The following is a 26,896-nucleotide window of genomic DNA, read 5'->3' as shown; positions in this document are numbered from 1 at the left end:
GACGCGCACGTCAGAGTTAGCGCGTCCACAAGCTACCAATTCTGTCCAATCGCATGCAGGATGAAAGGGTAGCCGTTTATGTTGAACCTAAGTGGCTTTTGCTTTATGTAGGTCAGGGGTTAAACCATTAAATAATGGAGTGATACGTGTATGGGTATTTCCCATAATGTAAAGAATAGCTGCAGTTATTTTTTGAGTTGCTTGTTATATATCTTAGAATAGAAGACTTCTTGTTATAGGCCTATGTTAAGGAAAACATGACACTTTGCAAGTGCACCTACCAACACACTGGGTTAGTCTACTGTTCATAACAGCTATTCTGTTGTTGACGTTGACGGGTCATCCACCTCAATGGATGATTTGAAAAGTGCATCACTGCATCTCTGTCACTGATAGACTCCTGATCTGGCAAATTATGTAGGGATCTATTGGAGGAGGGAGGTTCCTTAGCTTTCATTCTAAAGGTCATTCTTTCATTCAGGATAGAGTAAGATATTAGCAAGATCACCCATTAATTGATGCAAAGCAAAATACTGTCTAAGGCAAAACTCACTTTACTAGCCCTCTGCCATTACAAATGTATGGAAACAGTGACAGACACGTTTCCTGTGACATGCAATACATTTAAATAGACAGTATTTTTTTTTTATTGTAATTATTATTATCTCAGGGATCATTATGGTTTACAGTGCAAATACTTCTACTCCAATAGCCATGTGTCCAAAATGTAGGCACAAAGAGCACGAGAAGAGGAAAATAACTGAAAATAATATAGACATTTATGACATTATCAAACCAGAAACCGTCGTGGCATTATCTATTGTTGCGCCCAACTACACACACCTCTCTCTCTCTCTCTATCTCTCTCTCAGTGTGTGTGTGTGTGCGTGTGTGTGCGCGCGCGCGCGCGTGTGTGCGCGGGACGCAGACGCGGGACCGTACCATAGGCTTAAGAGATAGATAGCTGAGATGAAGGGGAACGATCGTGAGAGGTTGATGAAACAGATTCTAAATTAATGGCTTAATGGCATTCTCATATTCACCCCATTTCTAGAAATGATAACATAGCCTTAAAAATGTAGACTGTAGCCTACACGTCAAGCTTTAAATATACAATGCAAAATGCTCTTAAAAGTTAGTGAGCTGCCCCATTCTTATACAAAGGCCAGCTTCCAGGCCCTATATAGCCTTTCAAAACACAAGTAGAGAAGTCAAAGTGCGCCATCTGGGAATATGTTCGTGAAACTGCAGTTAGGTGGAGCAAAAGATGAGGCTAATTTCAGAAAATATAATCATACAATAATATTAATATTACAGTAAAGTAAGTTGACAAAGTAAACTAAACCTCACTTCAAAACTTGATTAGACTCTTACCAAATTGATCTGAGGCTGTAGCCTAGTCTGAGTTTATGAGTCGGCTAACAACAGGTGGATGAATGGATGTCCTTGAAATTACAGAAAGTTCACATGTGAAACTTTTTTGTGGAATTATAATCTAATTGGTTGATGTACACAGCACTCAAAATAATGAGAAACAGGCTACATGCTACAAGTAAATACAGGCTAATTTATAGGCTTAGCTAATAAACAACACGAAAAAAGTGCGAATACAACCAGCATAAAGACTGTGATGCAGTCAAACTGCATGGTTTACTGATCTTCAACGAAATGAGTCGTTCAATTTCTCGGTCTACCTTAAAAAGCGCCTCTGACAAGCAGTGCGATTTCCTGAAACGCCCCACACTGTCGGAAAGGGCCACTATTCCCTGTTGGGATCCACACTGACATAAGTCAGAGAGTTGCTTCATAGAAGACGAAAGGTCTTCTTGGGGATCTTTTCTTTCTTAGTATCACAAGGGTCCGCGAACGAAAAATGATAAAGTAAAGAGTCCACAGCATTTTAGTTCAGAAACGTTTGAAGAAACTTTTCTTTATCTGGAGCCATAGCCTACTCTGGACTGAAGCGCACCGCGATATAGACTCTATCTTATTCCCGCGGCTTAGGATATTTCTTTCTTAACTATTTTATCATTGTCATAGGCTAAGTGAACTAGACGAGGAAGACTTGTGTCGGAAGATAAGAGTGTGAAGAATCCTTCGAGTGAGAACGTCATGCTGGGTAACGATGGGACCTACGCTGGCAAAAAGCGGAAGAAGCCTGTGCAAAAAATGTAAGCATGTCAAACAAACCTGTCAGACGCGACTGATAGCCTTATTAATGGTCTATGAATGTCATTGTTGAGTAGGACTAGATCTATTTCGTTCTTGTGGTAGTCTACTTCTTTCTTCTTTTCATTACATTATTTTCAATATATCGAGGAATGAAACAAGTTTCCAATGTAGGCCTATCTAATATGATTATGTTTTGTTATTATTTATCGAGGAAATGTGGATCTAAATATCGAAAACATGCCATCTTAGCCTATACTAACAGCCTAAAAGCCAATTGACGACTCACTGCGTCCGATGTGGATTCGTTTAAAACATTTCTCAACTGCATTTTAACATCATCATTTTCTTCTTTCTTTTTATGCATTATGGCAAGATGCGGTTGCATATATTTATGAGTGTGAGAGAAATCTCTGGACGTTGCAACAATGTTTTGCACTATCCGTGCTTTCTGCAGACATTTCGGGTGTCCTTAAAAATCTCTGTTCGTGTACAGTGTTGGTCTGGCATGGAAATAGTACTCCTGCATTTATCACAATCAAGCTCGAGAGTCGGGCCCCGCTCGCACGCGATGCTTACAAGGGGGAGGGGGGCCGCGGGTTCGCTGGACTGAAGTATGTTATTGTAATCTGATATACGCTTTCTGCGCATATGAGAACGGGCTTGTGCGCTGCTCCTACTTTCTTTTCTTTTCACTGCAGTTATTTTCGCAGACAAACGTTTTAACATTTCAAGCTATATATATAAGTGTTAACTTTTTTTCCTTTTAGGAATTGGCCAAATATGCTATTTCTTGACAGATGTTTAACTTGGACATTTTATGGGTGCATTGCCATTATATGCAAGCCAGCAGGCAACAGGCTCTTGATAGTGTATTACATATCCTGATTGTGTTTAGAACTTTCAAGTTCAGTTATTTTTTACTACAGGAATAGCCCAAGTAGGCTACTTATCAGTGCCTCAGTTCATCTGTTATTCTGGTCTTACCTGTTATTGACATAGGCTACTACGATTACATCTATGTCATTATCACATACCTATCATGATCAATGTGCTTGATTAATTAAGGAGAATTGTTCAAGTGGGCGCTTAAAAAACTCTCAGAAATGTCAGAACCTCAGAAATGTTGTTTATGTGTGAATGATATCATTGTTTTTTACTGCACACACTGCACTCAAAGCAAAGCATATGTGACTCTTCCTAAATTGTGCACACAGCCACTGGTGTCATTAATGTGTAACACAACTGGCAATAATTAACCATTCGTCTTAATATGGCAATATAGTGAAATTCTGTGAATTAACCGTTGTAGGACTGTGTTAAATTAGTAAATTCTGTGTGTCCAGTTTCCACTGTGTGTCCACCACGGAGTAGTGGATTTGTGCAGTGTAGTGGGATTCCTGAGCAGACATCTGGGCTTGCTTGCATAGAGAGGCCATTGAGATTGGCTGTAAAAAGGCTGTGGTCACTACTTGGTAGGATAAAAAAAAGCTTTTGGCAGAAAGTGTTGCCTTCTTTCTGTAACCCTCTCTTTCTCCTAACTCTCTTTCTCTCTCTCTCTGTCTCTCCCTCTCTCTCTCTCTCTCTCTCTCTCTCTCTCTCACACACACACACATACAGAGAGAGAGAGAGAGAGAGAGAGAGAGGAGACACACACACACTCTTTCTCTTTCTCTCTCTCTCACACACACACACACACAGAGAGAGAGGACACAACACTCTCTCTCTCTCTCTCTCTCTCTCTCTCTCTCTTTCTCTTTTCCTCTCTCTATATCTCTGTTATAGTCAACAATATAGTTTCACAGAACAGAGCTACCCAATACATTCTGACCTATTTCATACAAAATGTTAAATATATTTATAGCTCAGTTATTGCCATGTAATTTGATTGTTACATTTCCAGATTGCTCCCATCTTCTACTGATTAGTTACAGACTCACCCACGTAAAAACATGGTTCAACATGACTGTTTTTTTGTGTTAGTTCAGACTGTGCCCTGACTGCCTGTGTGTTAGTGAATGGACTGAAAAAGTTGCACAAAGGATTGGCTAAGTAGAAATAATACAATTACAATTGACAAGGCATTGTTCTATGACAACGCCAGTACAACATTGTTATTAATTTTGCAGAGGGAATGTTCTGTTATTTGATGAAACCACAATATTTTCAAAGTAAATAGCTAAGTGGTGAATGGTCTATTTATGGAAATAGCAAAGGCTGGGACACTGGAAGAGGAAAGGCTTTAGTGATGATTTAAAACTGTTTACAGCAATGAGAAAGTTGTTCGGCTTACAGTCAGAGAAGAAAAGACAAAATATGTTAAATTGATTAGTTGTTGATGTTTATGCACCAAGAATACTTGCAGAAATTCTCAAGGGCTTTGTGTGTGTTGCACAATCATATTGTTCTTGGTTTAGATCCAGATGAAAGTATAATTGAAAATGTGCATGCAGGCATAACACACACACACACACACACACACACACACACACGCACATGCACACGCACACGCACACGCACACACACACACACAGAGACAGAGACAGACAGACAGACAGACAGACAGACACACACACACACACACACGCGCGCGCACGCATACATAAACATAAACCACATGACTCTCGATATCTGACACAGGTTAAAGGGCGACTTCCCACTCCTGTGGTAGGGCTAAATGGATCACATTCTTAGTTTCCTTGCAAGCACTAGCAATCCGTTGTGGGACCCGCTGAGTGCTCGGAGCGAGGCCTATATTGGAGACGCAGAAGCCAGGAAATCCATTTTCTTCGCCATGACTAAGAGAGTTCAGTTTGAAGGAATGCCAGGAGTTCACTGTAGGCCGCTGTATAAAGGAGAGGTCCAGGAGTTCACTGTAGGCCGCTGTGTATAAAGGAGAGGTCCAGGAGTTCACTGTAGGCCGCTGTATAAAGGAGAGGTCCAGGAGCTCATGTGGAGAGGCAAAAATAGTGCTAGAGTTTGTGGGGCATCAAATATTCTTGCGGAATCATCAATAATTATCATAAACAGCACTCCTTTTTTGGTTCATTGGAAAATGGTTTCCTTTAATTGTCTATATCTTCATGATAAAGATGTAGATGGCTGCTTACCCGACATTGTGAATGTAAATATTTAGGCATGATTTGTTTTGTGCTTTTATTAGGTTTGGTTGTCTATAACAGAAGCAGAGCCGGACAGTAACGGAGTACATTTACTTGAGTACAGTACTTGAGTACAATTTTGAGAGATCTGTACTTTACTCGAGTATCATTTTTGGGGAGTACTCATGACTTTACTCAAGTACATTTGAGAGGCAAATATTGTACTCTTTACTTTACTACATCTCTATCCATAACCGTGAGTACCCATTACTTAAAAAAATCTCGGAAACCCTCAATTTGTTGTTTCCCTCTCAAACGTGATTGGATTGTGCAGGCGCCACTGATTGAGACAGCCTATCAGCAATCACCTTCAGCTTTCCGCCAAAGTCAACTCCATGGTCAGATTTAGATAAGAGACGAAGCCATAGACGAAACAATGGATGAAGACGCAGCAGGTCCATCCCAGGAACCTGAGGCTCCACCTCGCCAGACTATTTAAATTTTCTGAACAAGTTAATGATAGTTTTCACTTCAAGTGTTTCAATTACAAAATAGTATTTTGTATTTGAAATTCCTATTTTAAATACATGTATTAGAAATACTGCCCATCCCTGGCAACATGGTGAAAAGATGAAAATGACTTGATTCAATTCCTTTTACATTCTCCAAGGTATTAACATTAACATTTTTCATAACTCCATGTCGGACGTTTCTGTACATAAATGTGAGCACTGTGGCAGTAGTAATGCAATATTTAGAAAATGTAGGCTACTCTTGTACTCTTGATACTCAAGTACTTTTAAAAACAAGTACTTCAGTACTTTTACTTAAGTAGACATTTGACTGTTGTACTTTTACTTGTACTTGAGTAAAATTTAGCAAAGGGTATCTGTACTTTTACTCAAGTAATGAAGCTGTGTACTCTGTCCGCCTCTGAACAGAAGGCACAAAAACTGTGGACAGGGTCGGACTGGGACCGGCCCACCACTGGACCGACGACCCCCCCCCCCCCCCCAATCCCCCAAAAAATCCCCAATTACAAACACACAGTATTATGGTGTAGCAACACTTCATAAACTGAACCCAAACATTTAGATTTGGACCTATAGCCTAATCACAATAACACGGGGGTCCTGGGGTGTCTCTCCGGGATTTTTAATGTGCTAATCACACCGTTTTGAACTGTTTTGAAATTGAGAGGGACAGGATTCAGGGATAGGCTACTAAAGACAGGCTCATCTTCTGTCTGTCTCATGTCATGTTACCCCATGCATTAAACCACATGTCACTACAACATGTAGGCACACAAACACAGCCTTTATTTGGTGCCTATCTTCTCCTAACTTTGATTATAGTCCGCGATTCACATTAACTGTAGGCTATCACCACAAGTGTATAGCCTACTAAACGTTTTTGCACTAGTTTGTGTGCCGTCATCACATTTTGCAATACCTTCGTTACTAACCTAGGCTAGTTGATAGCCTTTACCTGCATCGACTCGCGATTGATTGTGCATCTAATGTAACACTCGGTGGAGAGACCACTTTCCAAGTTTCACTTTCAAGTCGTTGTGAGCTAAAAGGATAGGCCTACTATATGGGAAATACTTTGAAGTTCCTTTTGAGTAGGATCAGCTCCAAAAATGAATGGGTTTTCTTTAACCTGTGCTACTTTTCCACCAAGTTGTGCGAAAATTGTAGGCAATTTTTTTTATGTTGACAGAACCGCACTACAGTAGCCTACGTGGTGCAGTAGGCCTACTGTAAATGAGCTCTTGGTAGCGTGTGCAAATAACGTCTATAAAAACAATATATTTATAGAATAAAACTAGACCTCTGTCTGCTGTTTACTGTTAAACTGCAATAATGTGAACACCAGCCAGCGGAGGGCACTTATACAGCCTAGGCTACCATGCACTCGAACTAGCGGCTGCTTGGACAAATCCACTTGAGGGGTGGGGCAGGGGGGCGCGATCGTAACACACACTGAACCTGTCACGAAGAGGTCAAAATGATTGACCTGTCACCCCCAAGCCAAATGGATGCAACTGCATTTATAGGCTAGACCTAGGCCGGGACGCAAATAGGCTAAATAACTTTAAAAAAAAAATAAAAAAAACACATGTGGACCGTCCCACCGGGCATTTGTACAGATTACCAGTCCGAGCCTGAATGTGGATCAGTTCTGTGCTCTCTGCTTCGGGAAGTAGTCTTATTGATTGTCCATTTGAATGACGTTGCAGTGTAAAATATTGAATGTGGGTTGTTAGTCATGTACAAATTTGAATGAAATTGCATGTAGTGCTGTATGAGTTTTTGACCACAAAACTTGTAAACCATATATCCTGACTAACAACAAGGATTATCATTATTATTATTTAAGCATTATTATTGTATATTTAATGTCATCCAGCATGAATGCTAGTTGCTTTGAGTAACTATTATTATGTGTGCCATTGTCTATGTTAGGATTGTTTCTACTGTAGAGAGAGTGACAACGACAGTGAGAGAGAGAGCGAGAGAGAGAGACAGGCCGAGAGAGAGAGAGAGAGAGATAGGGAGGCTGATCTTTGTTCTAGTTGTCTGTGCATCAGTTGTAGCTGCTCCCACGCTGTGCTGTGCTGATCTGCTCTGCTGTCAAGGTAGGCCTGGCAGGAGCTCCGGGCGCTAGCTGAGCTGAGCTGAGCTCAGCCTTGTCTCGCCTGACTGCTCTCTCGCTCCCTCTGGTCGCTCACGGAGGCGGTGTGATTCACACAAGTAGGTGTGGTTCCTCTCACAGCCCCAGTGTCTCATTCACATTTACAAGTCCTGGCGTCTGCACGTTTCCGTACGCTCCAAACGTGGGCCGCCTTTGGCAATGGCATATCTGGTTTACTGCCATGAACATGTTGGAAAGTCCAGCAGTGAAGTTTTTTTTTCTTCAAAAGAATGAAACCTAGCCATGGTTGCTTCCTCATTACTTAGAATACGGAAATATGAAAAATACAGTCATACTTCTGTTCTCATCATACAGCTGTTTTTGTTCAGTGGTAGGCCTATCTGTTCCCGTAAATGTCATGTAGGAATGAATCAGATAGTGGATGAAATAATCATGTGTTATTCACTTGTGGTATGGCATTGTTGGTATCAATATTTTCTCTCTCTCTCCTGCTATTAGCAAACCTCGTCCCGAAAATGCTAAGACCAACCCCTCTAAGCGCCACCGGGATAGGCTAAATGGAGAGCTGGACAACCTGACCAGTCTGCTGCCCTTTCCAGATGAGGTGCGCTCTCGTCTGGACAAGCTGTCAGTGCTGCGTCTCAGTGTGGCCTACATCAAGGTCAAGAACTTCTTCAATGGTGAGTGTGTTGTCAATACCCCCCCTCCTCCCCAACACTAATGCAGAAGTAAAATTCAACTTATTGGAATTCATGAACGAATAGATAGGAGAACAGATAGAGAGGACGACATCAAGGAATAGTGCAGGTTAAATAACGTCACTGGGAAACACAAAACAATCTAATGGAAAAAAAATTAAATCCATAGCTAACATTAGCATTGACAAATAAAACCAGTATACTGACTAATGTCCTAAACTCTGCGCTACTATCAGCACACTGGGTGTTTCTCAGATTTGTCACTTCTGTGACAGAGGAGAAAGACCAGTGGCAGAGAGATAGAACCGGTATGGAGGTGTGCACGAAGCATACTGGCGAAAATGTGCAGGAATTCCAAACACGTTGGGAATCCAATTCAACTGTGAAAAGGCATCCTAAATTTCCAGATAGGTGTTTCCACATACTACTTCCTAATCTACTCATAAATCAAACAGAAAGTTGGGTCAAGGATATGTGCTCATATAATTAGGACAACAATGCTTCCTTCGGCATGTAGCTTGGCAGTTTTTGCCAAAGGGGTTAAAAATGTTGTACCAATACCTGACCAACACCTTCGGGAATGTACAAAGAAAACACAGACAGGCCTAAAGTGAACTCTTAAAATGAGCAACGACCTGTGTAACCGACAGGACTTAGTCACACTCAAGCTGAGATGACTGAGTCACACTAACATTGTGCTTGCATTATAAATCTACTGAGTCACGTCATGACTCATTTACCAGTTTGCAACACTAGAGATGTCTTGGAGCCTCATAAATGTTGTCTTGAGATCAAACTTATGGCATGAATCACATGAAGATGCCTGTGCACACTGTTTTGCAGAGTCTGATGCCTCAATGCACAGCCATAAGTTGAATACACTTCCTAGTTTCTTCCACCGTGTGACGTTTTGTATTAGGCCTGCTCCAACACTCTTTGTTTTCACAACCTGACCAACAGCTTGATCCCCCTCATAAGGTGCTCTCCACATTACTAAACCCACACAAGCAAATGGGACTCGAAATTATTTCAGTTGAAATGAGTCAGTTTCATTAAAGGAATCCTGAGTTAATCTCAGTAAACAACAGGTAGTTAAGCTCCATACTTTTGGCAGCAGTGGAGTTGCCATAAAGCCTGTAATAGACATTTAGGATGTCCTTAGATTGCTTGAATTTAGAATACCATTTCAGTTTGTGGAATCTGTAGATAGAACTGAACAGCAATGACATCAGTGAAACATGAATGAAACTAGCATCCTGGAAACATTTGTTTACCAATTCATGTATTGAATTGAACTATGTGTACTCTTCGTAAATGACATTCCTATGGGGCGTCAGCATGCCCAAAGGCATAACATTCACCATGTCTCTTTTCTCACGTTGTTTGCCCATACTCACTAAGGGAACAGCCTTGTTGGAAGTATCGGTAATTGTTTTGTAAACGAGTCCTGATTCATGAAAAGCTGCTGCCTGTTGTTTGCTTCAATGGTATTCATTGAGGTCAATGTTTTCTATACTGCAGAAAGTTTAAAGTACACACACACACACACACACACACAGTGCGTGTGTGTGTATTTTTTTTTCTGTAGCCTGTTGTTTTTTTTCTGTAGCCTGCTGTCTTCCTGAGATTGAGATCAGACAGGGCTCGTCCTGTCCTCGTTTTTACAGTGTAAATAGTGAGGGGGTTGATGAAGAGGTCAAGTGCACTGGGTGAAGGGAGGGAGGTCCCAGGTGCCCAATCATGACTGCAGACACACACACACACACACACACACACACACACACACACATAATATGTTTATGTTGAGGCAGTGTTCCGTGCACAGAGGCTGAGACCAGGTGCATAGTTCAACTCGGAACTGTGATACAGGACTTAAACTGTTGTTGTTGTTGTCGTTGTTTTTGTCGTCATTGTTGTTGTCGTCGTTGTTGTTGTTGTTTATGATGATGATGATGTTCTTGCAGTACCACCATGAAGACCCTCCAGACAAAAACTAATGTTTTGTGAGTGTAACTTTGTGCAAAATATAGCACATGCCCCCTCTCCCCCTGGTAGAGCTTCCATGTTGTTGACACTACAAAAAAGAAGGCGGCACCAATATTTTGCGTCATTGTTTGAGACTTGTGTAGCTTGTTTATGGTAAACGTTCTGTGAACCAAAATGTTACAATTAGATATGTTATTTCGGCTGGGCCTTTGTGTGCCAAATGTGCGTACCAAACTGAGGGCAAGAATTTGCAAAGCAACCCGGAGCCCTCAGATTTTATCCTTTGTTTTTATAGCTGCCTGTATCATTGATTACTTAAGTAAAGCATCACAACTGAAATGAATGAATTTGATTAAAGTTGAGATAGTATTGTTGTAGTTCATCATGGATAAATGGTAAATGTTATGAATTAAAGCACTATGACGACTGGAAGGAAATCTCAAATGCATTTTTATTAGGGCTGTCAATCGATTAAAACATTTAATTGAATTAATTACATACTCTGTGATTAATTAATCTAAATTAATCGCATATATAATTTTTGCTGTGAAAGTATTTTAAATATTTAAATTCAAATGAATCATTGAATAATCAGCATTCGTGACATTAAAGTTCAAAAGCTCTTTTATTATTATTTTCACTATTCAAATAATGGGCATAATAATCTATGATATGACCTAATATGCTGAGGAAATAAATTCAAATTCATTCAATGCTTCGGGAAGAAGTTTTTTTCACATACAAGGCATTTCAGGCCACAGATATAACCTAGTAGACACAATATAAATAAATTAACACTCCCCTCAATGTCAACACTATTTCTTTGCATTGATGTGCGACTTCAGAGTTGACGAACTCCGGTGATATGCAAATTCCTTGCTGCAGACATTGCAGAGGACTTTATTTTAATCAATACTTTATTGTTATCAACACCAGGCCGTTTTTTAAAAGTAAATGTTCCAATCAGTGATCTAGGCAGCACATTTTCTTCTCTCTCCTTCATTTTACAGTCTAATGGTTACTGACTAGAACGGCTCGGGGTCAAAGGTCATACGAAATCGATTAATCTGCACTATTTGTTTTAATCAGTTATTTTTTTCCCAAATTAATTAATCGAAATGAATCAGTTATTTTGACAGCCCTAGTTTTTATACAATGTAACTTAAATATATATATATTTTTTATACAAGTTCCCCCTTGTAACAACTGGAACAATGAATTGAATGTTTACATAGTGTTGGTGATGGTCTCGTGAGGGTGTCCCTATGAGGCGATGCGTGGCCATGTTTCAAAGAAAGGGTTACTGCGTCTCCCCCATGATGACTTGTGTGTGCGCCTCCATCTCCAGGGAGGTGTACAGAGGCTTCAAAAGACTCCGATCCCGTAGGTCTGTGACAACAGCGAAGCTTTCGGAGGTGATACCATCGGCAGGGGCTGAGCTCTCCAGGCAAAAACGGCCTTTCCCAGTCAAAACAAACACTTGGTCGGCTCATGTGGGGACAGGTTCAAGTATCTGATATAGACCCTATAAACAGAGAATGGAGGCAAATGGGGGGTGGGGGGTGGTGGTGGGGAAACTGAACAAAGGATTTGTTAGGGAGGTAGCTGATGTGACGAGCTGTTTAGCTGGCTGTTTGCTTTTTAAACATTTGAGGTGAGCAAGGTCATATGGCCAAACTCTGTCATCAGTTTCTGGCATTTACTACTGTGAGACACACTGTTCTGTTGAAATACTTTGTACATAGGCTACAAAATGTACATTGTGCATGTGTCTCCACATGCTTTTTTAAAAAAATGGTTCCTTTGACAGGCTCTGAAAAGTCGAAATTGTTGACTTGAAATTAGCAAACAGTGCTGATGGATCTTTACAAGCAAGTGAATAATATATCATCATGTGTGTGACATGCGAATCTTAAGTTGAAATCCTAGGGCGTCATGTGTCAGTGGCAAACCTTAAGCATTTGTTGAAGTGAATGTGCACAAAAACAAAACCCCAGTGAATGGGGAAACTCGGTAAACGTAAAGTCTTGTTTACTCCCACTCTGTCTTCACTATAAACTAATCTGATTTGGAGAGGCTATATTTAGACAGATGTGGGGCACGTCTGAATGTTTTCTTGCTCTCGGACTCATCACTCCGCTGTGTTCAGTGCCGGTCCAGTCAACACTGATTAGCAGCTGGGAACATGATAAGAATCGGTATGAACATTTCAAACAATCATGAACCCAAAAATATTTCACTGTTCCACTATGGGCTGCAACACAACTAGACCAGAATGACTGCCTTGGTCACGTTGTCCTCATTTCCACACTGATTAGGCTATTTTTTGAATGATTCTGTTTGAAACAATAGCAGTCTGTCATTGCAATATCATCTGATATAATTAAAGCATAGGACAAGAGTGATGGAAATTATAAGTCAACTTGGAACCTTGTAAAAAGGTATTTGTAGTACTTTGCGGCTTTAATGCTTTAAACACAGATTGAAAACATGAAAAGTAACACATCAACACCTGCAACAGTGTTTTTCCCCATTCCTTATTAATTCACTAGATTGTTTATTTGTTTGGCAGCATGTCATTAGCCAAACCAAATATACCTCATGAGGATGATCTGTAGATAGTGTAGTTTCCTGGCTATGTACCCATTTGCTCATGCTCCCCTAACCTTGAACTTAATGACATGGACGCGGAACGTCTTTAGTTAATCTAAGGGCTGACAGGTCTCATTTGTGGGGACTTTCTCTCCACAGACTGGCGTGGACCTTTGGAACATTGACTCTGTGTTTGCGTCTCCTTTCTGAAAGTGGCGAGCAGGACCAGTTGTTTGATTGGACAAGTCACTGTATAGGGAGGAGTGTCTGTAATGCATGGCATTGGCTTTTTTCACACTCATGCAAATAGGAGGAAGATTCTTATAGGCATCCGTAAACACAGTATGGAGGCAAGGGGTTTGGTTAAGGCCTCTGATATTTATAAACAAATTACTTCTTCACTTCAAGTCAGTGTTCTTCTTTCATCAGCAAGTTATTATATAGGCTATGTTGTGGAAAAAGCTTCCCAGTGATCGTACAGTGTGAAAAAGCTGTTTTATCTTCCTCTTTATTGTGAGCTTTACTACCGTTGAAACCAAGCTAGTGAAAGGGTAAGGGCTTGGCAAGGAGATTTACCATTTGAACAAAGAAATAAGTGACAAAAGTTGCATCATTTCAACACTGGAACTTGGTGGAGTATTACTGAACTGGGAACAGTAAGTGGAGTATTACTGAACTGAGAACAGTAAGTGGAGTATTACTGAACTGGGAACAGTAAGTGGAGTATTACTGAACTGGGAACAGTAAGTGCCGCTCAGCAGTAAAGTAACCGGCTTATACTGCAGAAAGTTGAAAGTACACTGGGGTCACTGGGGACACTGTGTCCTGTGATCAGTTCAGATAGATAGATAGATAGATACTTTATTGATCCCCAAGGGGAAATTCAAGGTCTCAGTAAACTTCATGAGTTCAGAAGCTATAATCGCACAAAGGTGTACAATAATTTTAAGAGACATATAAACTGTTTTCAGAGATGTCCTCTGCACTATATGCAGATCTTTGTGAAACGGATGTCTGACCCCTTCGGGGGGTTCAGATATGATGCTCACATCCGGACGGACATCATGTGTGAAGGACACCGGCGCTCATTAGCAGAAACTCCACGTGGTTGAACAGGTTGAGCGTGGTGGAACACGCACATGGACAGAATCTCCGCATGTTCTTCGCTTTGTTCAGACACGAGCTCATTTACATAATGTCCGTCTGAAATACTAGGAGGGGAGTAGTGTAAGAGCCGCCTAAGTTCAGAGTTCAAAATGTCGGGATATGTTGTTCAGATATACGGCCCAACCGCTTGATATCTGCAGAACTTGCAGACTTACACCTATGTCTGAAAGCAGCTATAGATTGCCAAAGATTATAGAATGAAAATGGGCTCAATGAAGACAGCTTTGAAGACTATTCATTTGGGGGGGGGGGGTCATTGACTGGGTTTTTCTAAATCATTCTCTTTGGCCATCTGTGCATGTGTGTGTGTGTGTGTGTGTGTGGTCTCTGAAAACTGCACGGAGAAGGACTGAAAAGTGGAGTGGACTGTTTGGCTCTGATGAGTGTTGATTGTGTTAAAGTTTGTTCTGCTGCCAGTGAGCAGCTTTTCTCATTGCAAGAGTGATCTATCACACACACACACACACACACACACACACACGCGCGCGCGCATACACACATTCCTCCCTCCTCCTGCATGGGCCCTTGGGGCTTCTGTAAGCAATGCTGACAAGAATGCTTCCTTATCTGCACAGCTGCCACAGGAAAATCCCAGGATGCGGCCTCTCCCTGGTCCGGCCGTCCACTCTAGTCACGCAATACAGGCTGTTGCCCCTTAGCCTCTCCGAGCCTGATAGTGTGCAGAAAAGATATACAAGAGCATTACACATACTCTCACACACACACAAGCACACACACACACACACACACACACACACACACACACACACACACAGACACACACACACACACACACACACACACACACACACACACACACACATGCACACACACACACACGCACATGCACACACACACATACACACACACACACACATGCATGCACACACAGACACACACACACACACACACACACACACACACACACACACACACACATGCACACACACACACATGCACATGCACACACACACATACACACACATAAATGCACATGCACACAGAAGCCTGTGTGAAAAAAAACATAAACATTTGTGTACATGAAGTCCCCATAAGTCTGCTTTGTAATGTACACACATAGACATACATTCATACACAAAGCTACATACACTTACACACACACACACACACACACACACACACACACACACACACTTGCATACACACGCACACACACAAACACTTTCTCTCTCTCTCACCCACACACACACACACACACACACACACACACACTGTATCATGTTGAAACCTGGACAACTTCACACGTCTCTTTTTTTCCCCCTTCCCAATGTTCGCGTGAGTGAGAGGGCCCCAATGTTCGCCCCCTTCTCTGAGGTTTTTTTTCTTCTCTGAGTTTCTCTCCTCTCACCCCAGCGCTGAATTGTGCATTGTGTTTTCTCTTTCCGCAGTTAAGCTGCTCTTTGCTGCGTCAAACTCTTGATCTGCCGCTTTCTGTTCTGTTCCCCAACTGATCCATATTTAACGAGTCGCTGGCAGGGCTTTTGAAGAAATTAGAGATGAAGTTGATAAATGGCGCTGGAATCTCCTGCGATAGAAATGTTGCAAGCAGCCACGGCTGCTACTTCGGCGAGTAACAGAGGTTTCGGTCTTTGTTAATGATCAACAACTTTGCATCACTTTTTTACAAGAAAAAGTCTAAAACTAAAACTCTGCAACATTGTTCACAACACTTCATGACAATTGCAACAGTGACAGTTACTGTCTGTATGCATAGATTATTTGTTACATCCGTGTTAATGTAAAAGATGTAGTTTTAGTAAACTCTCATATTTTTAGATTTCATTCTATTTTTCTGTTTTGGATCGTTTTAATTGACCTTGTGCTTTAGTTTAACAAACCTTGAGGGCTATAATGTAGTGTTGTAAGGGAAATTATTAAAGTTACAGTTTCAGAGGGACCTTCTCTGTTTACTCATGTTCATGAGTTAATTGAACTAAAACAAGCCATCATCAGTGCAGCTCAACTCAAGACCCCACAAGTTTGCACTCGCCCCGCAGCTGAAGCGTGGGCACTTTGAACCGCCAGAAATGGAGGCTTTGTTCGCTGGAAAAAAAATGCACTGTTTATAAACGTTGAGCCATCAGCTGTTGTGGGAAAAGGCTGATGGATTGCACGGCTTGGAAAAGACGGTGAAAGGGAATGAAAGAAGTGATTGAAGTGAAGTTGTTACCAGATATCCAATCCCACTCTGAGGAGAAGAAGGAAAAAGGCGAAATGGTGTAAGGGTGTTCATGTTTTCAGGGTGTAAGTTTTGCTCGTCCAAAACAAAAACCAAAACGTTTATAGGCGTCCAATAATGGTGCCATTCTGAAAAGAAAAGTCTAATGTCAGATCTGTTTTTTTTATAAAAATGAAGGAAAATGCATAGAACCGTACACCAAAGAATGAATGTATTTTCAAACCCGATCTGTTCACTGTTACATCATATGATAGGTCTGGAAACATCTCCTCATCATACAACAGTAATTACGTACAGACTACTTTATGTGGAGAACAGAAAGGACTAATGTTATCAAATCTCGCAACCCTATCAAAACGGGCTTTAGCACATGAACCCTAATTTTATGAGCTGAAATGTAAAACAAGACTTCAAAATAATAGACAAACTTCACACCTACTGCCTGCCAATCCCAGCCCATGGGGCTCCATAAGCGAGTGTCTCCCCAGTGTCTCCTTATGAAAACATGGCGCTCAGATGAAGCTTTGCGAAATGGAGTCTTACCATAATCCTGAGGTATAGGAGGTACAGCCTCTGTCTTCTCTTTCCTCCTGGAGACCTCACACTGGTTTCTTCATTATGGAATAACACCTCTGGGTAAATGACAAGTAAATAGTCAAGGCAGGCTAAACTGAAGGAAGGCGTACGTTGTGGTCTGCATCATGCTTTATATACATAATCACATAAAGCATAAGCACTTTCTTGGAGAGCCACATGCATACATGCATACAGTATGTGCACACCTACACACACACACGCATGATGACAAAGAGTTGCTCTTCAAGTATACAGTACTGTACATGTTGTGCAAGAACATGCCGTTGTGTGTACTTAAAGAATCCTATTCTTGGGTTCCCATCTCTGAAATAATTTCACTTTTACAACCAATTTACTCCTTCACGCTGCCATTTCCCCTAATGGCGTTACTTTCAGCAAAATGCACAAAGGGTCAGAGGTCATGTGTAATGAGGGCCTGCTCAAACGTGCGTCTTGTCATGTAATCTCTTTCCCCCTTTGGCCTAGGATTACAAAACCAATATTTTCTCAACATTTTTTTACACTGCTGTCTTTCACTAGAAAGAATGCCACAGTCAAAAGTGAAAGCAACAATTTCTGGAAAGAGGCACCACAAGGTTTTAGACCTTGTTTTTTGTGCCTTTGTCTATTTTTGTGTGTTGAGCTGCCCGACTGGCACCCTGACAGCGCGCTGGATTCGAGCTGGTTTGTTCGGACATCTCGGAGGGGTAGCCACTCATATTGCTTTCAGCGTGAACTTGTGTTTCGTCTCTCTCTCCCCTCTGCTGCAGCAACCATGAAGAATAACCCAGCGCTCCCCGTCAAGAATGGCCTCGGCACGAACGGAGTGGACACGACGAACTTCTCTGAGGCAGACCTCATGCTTCAGGTAAAGAGTCCTGGTCTCCAACACAAACAGCGCAGAGGGGAAGTAGGAAATTAAGAAATAAAGATGGAGACAGAGCTGTGGTGAGAGCGGAGGATTGAAATACAGCACTGGGACACAGACAGGAAAGATGGAGAGTCCTATTGATCCAGTAGATCTCAAATCTCAAAGACATTTAGATATGAAGGCAGAAATGTGTTTACTATGTTACTATAAGGTCATGGTGTTATTAAGTGAATTTGTCTAGAATTATCAAAGAATTCTCTTAACTTTTATCACGTCCTGAGTGTATGATATCAATCCAACATTTTGCACCAATTCTGAGGCTGGCTTAATGAACTTAATGTTCAGCTCTTACCAGGGCTATAGTGGAGGCTAAACCAAGTAAACACAGTTTATCCACCTCTGAAATTTCACAAATAGAGTTTATCCACTACTCAAAAGAGTTTATTCACTAACTGCAACTTTTAACATTCAAAAATCACATTGTATTTTCCACCTTCACAATATGTACACTCATTAACACTCTAGGAACCATTTAAGACCACTGGTATTGTTATAAACATTGGACAATAACCTCCACCATCATCAAACAATATGTACACTCATTAACACTCTAGGAATCATTTAAGACCACTGGTATTGTTATAAACAATATGTACACTCATTAACACTCTAGGAACCATTTAAGACCACTGGTATTGTTATAAACATTGGACAATAACCTCCACCATCATCAAACAATATGTACACTCATTAACACTCTAGGAACCATTTAAGACCACTGGTATTGTTATAAACATTGGACAATAACCTCCACCATCATCAAACAATATGTACACTCATTAACACTCTAGGAACCATTTAAGACCACTGGTGTTGTTATAAACATTGGACAATAACCTCCACCATCATCAAACAATATGTACACTCATTAACACTCTAGGAATCATGTAATGCCACTGGTATTGTTATAAACATTGGACAATAACCTCCACCATCATCAAACATGTTCTGAATGCCTTTTTTTTTTTTTAAATCCTCTGCCGCATTGCGCAGAGGATTACCTTACCGTGATCACAGAATTCATAGTTTACCCACCCCTGGTCCTTACACTTAAGATACTGTGTGCTCAATGAAATGCTTTATCTCAGTCATATAACACCAAAGCCAATCATGATATGTTTGGCTTTCACTCATATCTTGAAGGGTTTGTAAACGACTTACCTGACCTGACACTTTGAACCGTGGTAAACTGGATAATCCATTGGTTACACAGATTGCAGAGGTGTTAACTCAATTTAGCGTCTCATGGTATCTGTGTGCGTGTGTGTCCGTGCATACTAGATACACGGGTACACACATATAGACATATTATAGATTGCATTCAGAATGAGTGCAAACTCCTAGTATACTTATGTTGTCTGCAGCACAGTTTAATTGTGATGAGCAGCTGAAACGGATATTGATGTACCGGTATTTTATTATTTAATTAACCTCTTTGTTTCTTGGCAGGCTCTCAATGGCATAGTGCTGGTTGTGACGTCAGAGGGGTATGTGTTCTATGCCTCCCCCACCATTCAGGACTACCTGGGGTTCCACCAGGTGAGTGGGCTGACCAGGCCTTAGAGCCTGCACTCTGTACAGAACTAAGGAATTACACGTTGTTTAATGAAACTTCTTGAATTTCCCCTTGTGGATCAATAAAGTATCTATATATCTCTATCTATCTATCTATCTATCTATCTATCTATCTAACTGACGTTTTGTGAAATACTGAGTGAGGTATTGAGGCAGTGAGGATAAAGAGAGAAAGAAAAAAAGAGAGAAAACTTTGAAGGTCCAAGAGTCGAGTGTTATCAACTACACTAACTCTAAATCAATAATACATCTGAAAAGAAACTGGCTGTTTCTGAAATCCTTACTCTGAATAGTACAGGTCTTCTTATCTATTGACCCACCTTATTGCAAACAGACAAGACGACAATATGGCAATGGGCCAACATCCTTATTCTCTAGTTTTTTATTTTGAGACCACTTGTTAACTGACCAGATCTGACTGTTTATTCTTGAATTGAATTGGATGAGATATTGAATTGTTGACAATATGTAAACTGTTGTAGTTTAAAATTGGGGCAAGTTGTTTTTTCCTTCCTTTGTTACCGAATTCCCACTGTCCTGTGTTTGTGTGAAATATATGAGCTGTTGAGACACATGTGCAGTTTGTTATTAAAACTCCCTGCAGCTTTTCTGTATCCATTTTTACTCTGGAAATGGAGCTACGCATCAATACTGTGATGATCTTTTTCTGGAGTGATTTCTTCTTCACCAGTGACTCACACATTGCCATGCCTCTATAAATAGTGTGCACGAAAACCATAATAAACAGCATTTCAAAAGAAATATTTCTGTTGACCAACAGCATATTTTGACTTTCCTCCGCTCCAAATTAGAGACCAGTTCTTTTACCAGTCCCTGAGGGAGAAACCAAAGCAGCACTCCCAATGTCCCTGTTAGTTCTTCTATTCCCCCTCGATTAAAGTTGAGATGTTCATAAACATATATAAGCAGATTATATGATATCAGGCACATTATGTGAAATACACTGAAAGTAATAGAATGGAATGTGCTCTTTGATCTTTTTTTCAACATGCTGGGCTATTGCTTGAAAGCTGCTGGGTATTTTGTGATAACAGACTAGTACTGATTGGACAAGCTTAGCCTGCTTATAGTGTCTCTGTATGGATTATATGTATACATATGTGTCGAAACAGGACATGCTGTATCTGTTTACGTTGATGTTATCTTTCCAAGGGGACAGTATCTTTGTTCAGAGCTAATAGGTGTACCCAGGGAATGAGTCTGTTAAATTAGTCCAACTTAGTGTTTGTTTTATTCACTCTGTGGCTTGGTGTTGGCCCTTTGCCAAAAGGTGGCGTAATATTGATTTAGAGACTCGGTTTAGCCCTTCAGCCTTTGTTCTGTTTCTCTACATGTTAAACTTCAATCTAGAAAGGTACTGACATTGGGAAATTTCAATGGAACGTTCTGGCCTCACTTACTTACTCTTTATATCTTTATGTGGGTGTTTATTTGGTAGGGTTATTTTGACAGCATGACAATACTGTTGCAATCACATTTTCATTTCACTGGAAGAGTTTTGCTGGCACTTCCATGAAGTCTTGAGGCTGTGGCCAATCATTCCACAGCCTCCTTTTAGCTGCGCAAAAACCAAAGATTCTGGCACCCGGCAACTCTTAAATACCAAAGTTCTGAATGTCAAACAATCCAGGGCGGCAGTGAATAGACACCATGCGCAGCTGTATTCAATGAGGGCTTTCTGAGGAGCAGACGTTGGCTTGGCGAGAATAGGCCACATGACGCTGTCAGATCGTAGGATTACCACGGCTCCATTACTTGGCACAGTTACCAACACATTTATGTTGCATAACACCATCCACCTAGCTTGAGTGCCAAATAATCTTCATCTTAGTATATACAGTATATTGGCTAATCAAATGTTTATTTCCAAACATGTTGTCACTGGTGTTGGGCATGTAATAATATAATATGCTTGTTTTTCTTTTATCTCTTCTCTTCTCCTTTTTCTTCCCCCTCTTGCAGTCTGATGTGCTTCACCAGAGCGTGTTTGAACTCATCCACACTGAAGACAGGGCTATGTTCCGTCGCCAGCTTCACTTTGCCCTCAATCCACAGCCTTTCAGCCAGGACCAAGGAGGAGACGGTTAGTGAGCTGACTGACAGTCAGGGGCCAAACTGCTGAGTATGAGACGTGTGCCCAGGGTGGATTTCCTCGAGATGAAAGGGAATCATCTGATAGCCCTTACTGACAGTAGTGTACACAAGAGACAGTGAGAGAGAGACAGAGAGAGAGAGAGAGAGAGAGAGAGAGAGAGCTTACATGGTGCTTTGCATGGACTTATTTTGCCTTGCTCTCCCTGCAGACATGCAAAACAGCAGTGACATCACCCGGAACATCATGACCTATGACCCGCAGGACATACCACCTGAGAACTCGTCCTTCCTGGAAAGAACATTTGTGTGTCGTATGCGATGCCTTTTGGATAACTCCTCTGGCTTCTTGGTACGGCCCAAATACTTAAAGCATGGTGAACTTGTGAACACACTACCTCTAACTTTAACCCCAACTCCATCTTCAGACTAAATGCACAATTAGAAAAAGTAGATTGTATATCTTTTTTCATTAACTGTATATATATTAATGCCATGTTCACACTTAATATTAACTGTGACCAATTAATAATGTTAAATCAGAAATGGATTTTGATATTTGTACATCTGTATGTACATATATCAAAATCCATTTCTGATTTAATTGTTCCTCTGTCGTCTTTGCTGTTAGGCTTTCAATTTCCAGGGCAGGCTGAAGTTCCTCCATGGTCAGGGTGCAGGCTTTGGGAACGGAACTAGTGCCCGGCCCCAGCTGGCCCTCTTTGCTGTGGCAAGGCCTGTGCAGTCCCCGTCCATTCTGGAGGTCCGCTCCAAGATGGTCATCTTCCAGACCAAACACAAGCTGGACTTCACCCCGATGGGGATAGACTCCAGGTAATCAACACACAGGTCACTGGCGACCCAGTGCTCACTGAGAAATGACCTAGCATGAGGCATGTCCACTTCAGGAATAAAGAATGCGTTCCTGCATCAAGTATACCAAAATTATACCAGAATATATCTGGTCGAATTCTAACAGAATATATATAATATATATATTTTTTTAAGCATTATTTTGTCAGTATTTACTTTCTTTTTCGGCTTTGTTTGCAGGGGAAAGGTTGTTCTTGGTTATACAGAGATGGAGATTTGCATGAGAGGCTCTGGATACCAATTCATCCATGCTGCTGATATGATGCACTGTGCAGACAATCACGTCAGAAGTATGTTCTATGTCTTGATGTCACTGTCATTACAATTTCATTAATTGTGCATGTATTTGTGCCACTAGTATCTGCCAGTAGGGCCTATTGGAAATATAGCATGGATTATTAGAATTCCTCTTAAGGGTTGTCAGACTGCCCCTCACAAACCACTTCACTAAACATTATTTTGACTTTTATACATTAATTATATTGATTTTTACTATTGCATTTCTCCCTTATTTTGTGCAGCTTATCTTTAATTATTTTTTCCTTTCAGTGATGAAAACGGGAGAAAGTGGCAATACAGTTTTCCGACTGCTATCCAAAAAAACTGGCTGGGTGTGGGTACAAGCCAATGCCAAGCTTATATACAAAGATGGGCGCCCTGACTTTATCATTGCTCGGCAGAGAGTCCTGTTGTAAGTATGAAGCCTGTACCTGCTAATTCCGTTCGTAACAGTGGCATATGTACTTTATCCGTAGCAGTTCATGGCTAATGCGAATTCTGCTCTCTGTCTAATGCCTATGCTGCTCTCTGTCTAATGCGAATGCTGCTCTCTCTCTGTCCAGAAATGAGGAAGGTGAGGAGCATGTGCGTCAGCGCAAATTCCAGCTCCCCTTCAGCTTCACCTCGGGGGAGGCACTCCTCTACGAGAGCCGGCCTTCCCTCGACATCGCAGAGATCTGTGACACGGGCAAGGCAGCCAAGATCAGGAAGGTCTTTGAAGATAACGAGGTGCCTCCAGACTCCCTCCTTGGGTGCTTCTACAAACAAAACCACACTGCCTACATGCAGTCAGACATTGAGTCTCAGTTCTCCATGGAGAAGGTCTACATGGAGACCAGGGCTCTGGTGAACGTGCCCAGCAACTCATGGCAAGGCGAGGCACCTGACACTAAGGACGCCACATTGGCAGCCATGTTGGAAACCTTTGACCAGGTGGCTGGTGACAGCGACCTGGGAAGTGCATTGCAAGAGATGGACATCGGCAATTCTGAGCTGAAGGACTGGGAGAATGCCCTGCTGCGGCTAGCAAAGACCAAAAATGACGTTGACAGTTCCATGAGCCTTGACGACATTCTCACCGAGGACATCCTATCTTACTTGGAAGAGACCCTATTGAAGGAAAGCCCTGAGCGCCATCTGGCTCATCCTCAGAACTGTGCCGCACCAGAGAACGGTGTAGAGATATCAAAGTTTCACATGGGACAGAGAACCAACTTTAGTAGCAGCTGTGTAAATGGTGCCAGTACCCTGCCAACAGATCTGAGATCAGCTCAGCAAGGACTTGGAGCCCTAGACAGTGCCATCACAGACATACAGATCGAGTTGCCTAAAAACGATGCCATTCCTTCTCTCCAGGACCTACAGTTGTATGACATATTCCAAAAGCTTCAGGGTTCTAATGGTTTACAACAAAATGGATCAGCCACTTTCAGCCTGTGGGAGAACACCCTCCAGGTAGGAATAAGTAATGGAGTAAGTTTGGTTTCCTCAGCATCCACAGGCAGTTTCGTCAAGCCTAACGGGTGCAGTTTGAGCCCCCAGAATCATCATGCTTTGTCAAACTGCAAAACAAATCACATTAGTTCAGTTCAGAATTTTCCACAATGTCATCCACATGTTGGAATGCCCATTGATCCGTCTGGTCGTGTCCCTGTTGACAGGAAGAGGAATGTTGCAATGGATCAAAGGAATCCTGCTGTTCTCTCAGCCCCTGGGACTAACTTTACCACCCAACAAATGAACAACAGAAACAGTTTTGGACCAAATGCCCATCCCATTGGCTGCATCCCAAACAATGTCAGTACGCCATTTCAGAACTCAACTTGCCAGTCGCCGCAGAGCGCACCGCAACACTCCAGACTGAACGGCCTTTCAGCGGAGAGTCAAAGCCATGGGCAGTGGGCTCCAAACTCTCAGAACTCTCCGACCGAGAGCTTTTTAAACTTTGTCAAGGAGAAGTACCACTTGGAGCCCACGCTGGGACTCGCCAACAGGGAGCACTCAAGTCCCAGCAGCTGCATGTTTGAGGCGTCCTCTCCGCCCAGTGCGAGCCTGAGTCAGCTGCCGCACGGCCAGGCTACTGCCATCTCATCACCCTGGAAGACGGTGAATCACGACCACCAGAGCCCGCCACAGGGATCGTGCTACATCCAGTGGAGCCCCAGTAAGCCAGTCGTCGGCACAGCGTCCATACCCCAGGACCACGCCTGCATAAGCCCCCCAGCCTGCCAAGTGACGTCGGGGGTATCCACCTCTGATATGATCCTTCAGTACCTTAACTGCAACGAACAGACACAGGTAACCTGCAGTGTTAGTATCTACTGGATGTCATCAACTCGGATAGCCTGTCTGATGTTTTATCCTACCTATCCTAAGTTCCCTATGAAATGTACATTTAGTGGTCGGAAGTATCTCTCCATATATCCTCAGTCTGTTTATTCTCTACAGAATGGAATAACTGCAACAGTTAAATTAAAAATACATTCTTAAACTTCCTAGGACTGGATATATAAAGTGTATGTGACTACTTTTTTCTATAATGCTTATTTTTTTTGTTTCAGATCCAGTGCAACGAGTCCTCTCCCTTGCCTCCTCTGGCGTGTGTTTCTGAGACCAAACCCCCACACTGCTACAACTTCTAAAGGTGCCCTGGTTAATCCGCTGAAAACTTTGGAGGAGGGGAAAATCAAATGTGGACAGATGTGTGAATTCTACAAAACACTTTGGGCAAATTTACTTCAAAGCTCATATCACTGCAATGAAGAGAAAGAAAGGATAACCTGAGTCACAACAGAGCAATATTTATTTTTTATTGTCTTGTTTCATGGAGATTGCCCCCACACTGATTGTTTGTTTTTTTTGTTTGTTTTTTTTTATCTTTGAATTGAATAGGAAATACACATACTGTATATGTTGTAAAACAAGGTAATGAAGAACTGATTATGTTGCATTCAGGTAAATGCAGATAAAGTCATTCATTGCTGAGCCTCCACTGAGGCACACAGAATTGTGAATCAAGCCATGTTTTACTCTGCAGTTAGCATACAGTAAGGTATGTTCATGTGCCTCAGAAATATTTCTTTTGGTGTGTGTGTGTGTGTGTGTGTGTGAGTGAGTGAGTGAGTGAGTGAGTGAGTACAGACATGTACAGATGGCAGCCATAATACACTAGTTATAAATTGTGTATAACACAAAGCATGTTCAGGGCTTTGATAGTTTTTGCCAAAGAATATGTTCAGCCTTTAAAAAATGTCCCATCTTCTTGTGTTATCTATATATATATACCATGTTAAAGACTACATATTGTATTGAATTGTACATGTTTAACATCACTAGGTATTTCATGTAAAATATTTTCACGTGCCTTTGTTTTATATGCTGCTGAGCTGCTCTATATGTGCCTAGATCTTTTATTCCCAATTTTCATAATAAAATGTTTGGATATTTGGATAGTATTCACCTCAAACGTTTTGATATTACTCAATTTCTCAATAAACAATAAACAAGGAGATAAATGCTGAACATGTGTGCTGATAAAATGCTATAAGTGTTGTCACTGTGTTCTGCCACAGAGCTGTAGTGGTCTTATAAATTAGGCTACTATACTGCTCCTATGCTGTGAACCTTGCATGCCTGCAGTGTGGTCATGAAGCATTCCTATGAAACAGCCACCGGAACACACTAGGTGATACCATGGGGAAGTCTCCTCAGTGGTGAATGCTGTGTGTCAGATGTACATCTTAGACAACTTAGATTCTGCAAGATGTAAAAATGTGTAACACTACCACACGTTTTAAAGGCTCCATCGTGTCTGACCTGAAACTGGCAAATAAAATGGATTAATCATTGACATTACCACCATTAACACTACCATTATACCTCCATTTGAACAATTGCTCTTAAACAAACCCTTTAACCAGTGACATTTTCCTATTTTCCAGACCAACATGAATTTAAGGTAAGAAATCCAAACCTGCAC

The 26,896-nt window shown here is 41.5% G+C and overlaps 1 protein-coding gene across 1 annotated transcript; it reads left to right on the top strand.

Moving 5' to 3' along the window:
• Positions 1-1,741: 1,741 nt before the first annotated feature.
• Positions 1,742-26,439, top strand: LOC121693750 (aryl hydrocarbon receptor-like). Its single transcript, XM_042073400.1, has 11 exons — positions 1,742-2,171; positions 8,427-8,608; positions 17,918-18,015; positions 19,528-19,617; positions 21,637-21,757; positions 21,978-22,117; positions 22,397-22,599; positions 22,819-22,928; positions 23,188-23,329; positions 23,481-25,215; positions 25,479-26,439. Exons 1-11 carry the CDS (start codon positions 2,113-2,115, stop codon positions 25,557-25,559), a joined length of 2,961 nt encoding a protein of 986 aa, XP_041929334.1. The 5' UTR covers positions 1,742-2,112; the 3' UTR covers positions 25,560-26,439.
• Positions 26,440-26,896: the final 457 nt, after the last annotated feature.

Source organism: Alosa sapidissima, chromosome 2, assembly GCF_018492685.1.
Source record: "Alosa sapidissima isolate fAloSap1 chromosome 2, fAloSap1.pri, whole genome shotgun sequence".
Classification (NCBI taxonomy): domain Eukaryota; kingdom Metazoa; phylum Chordata; class Actinopteri; order Clupeiformes; family Clupeidae; genus Alosa; species Alosa sapidissima.
The sequence above is the reverse complement of the archived record's forward strand: the minus strand, read 5'-3'. Positions and strand labels throughout refer to the sequence as shown.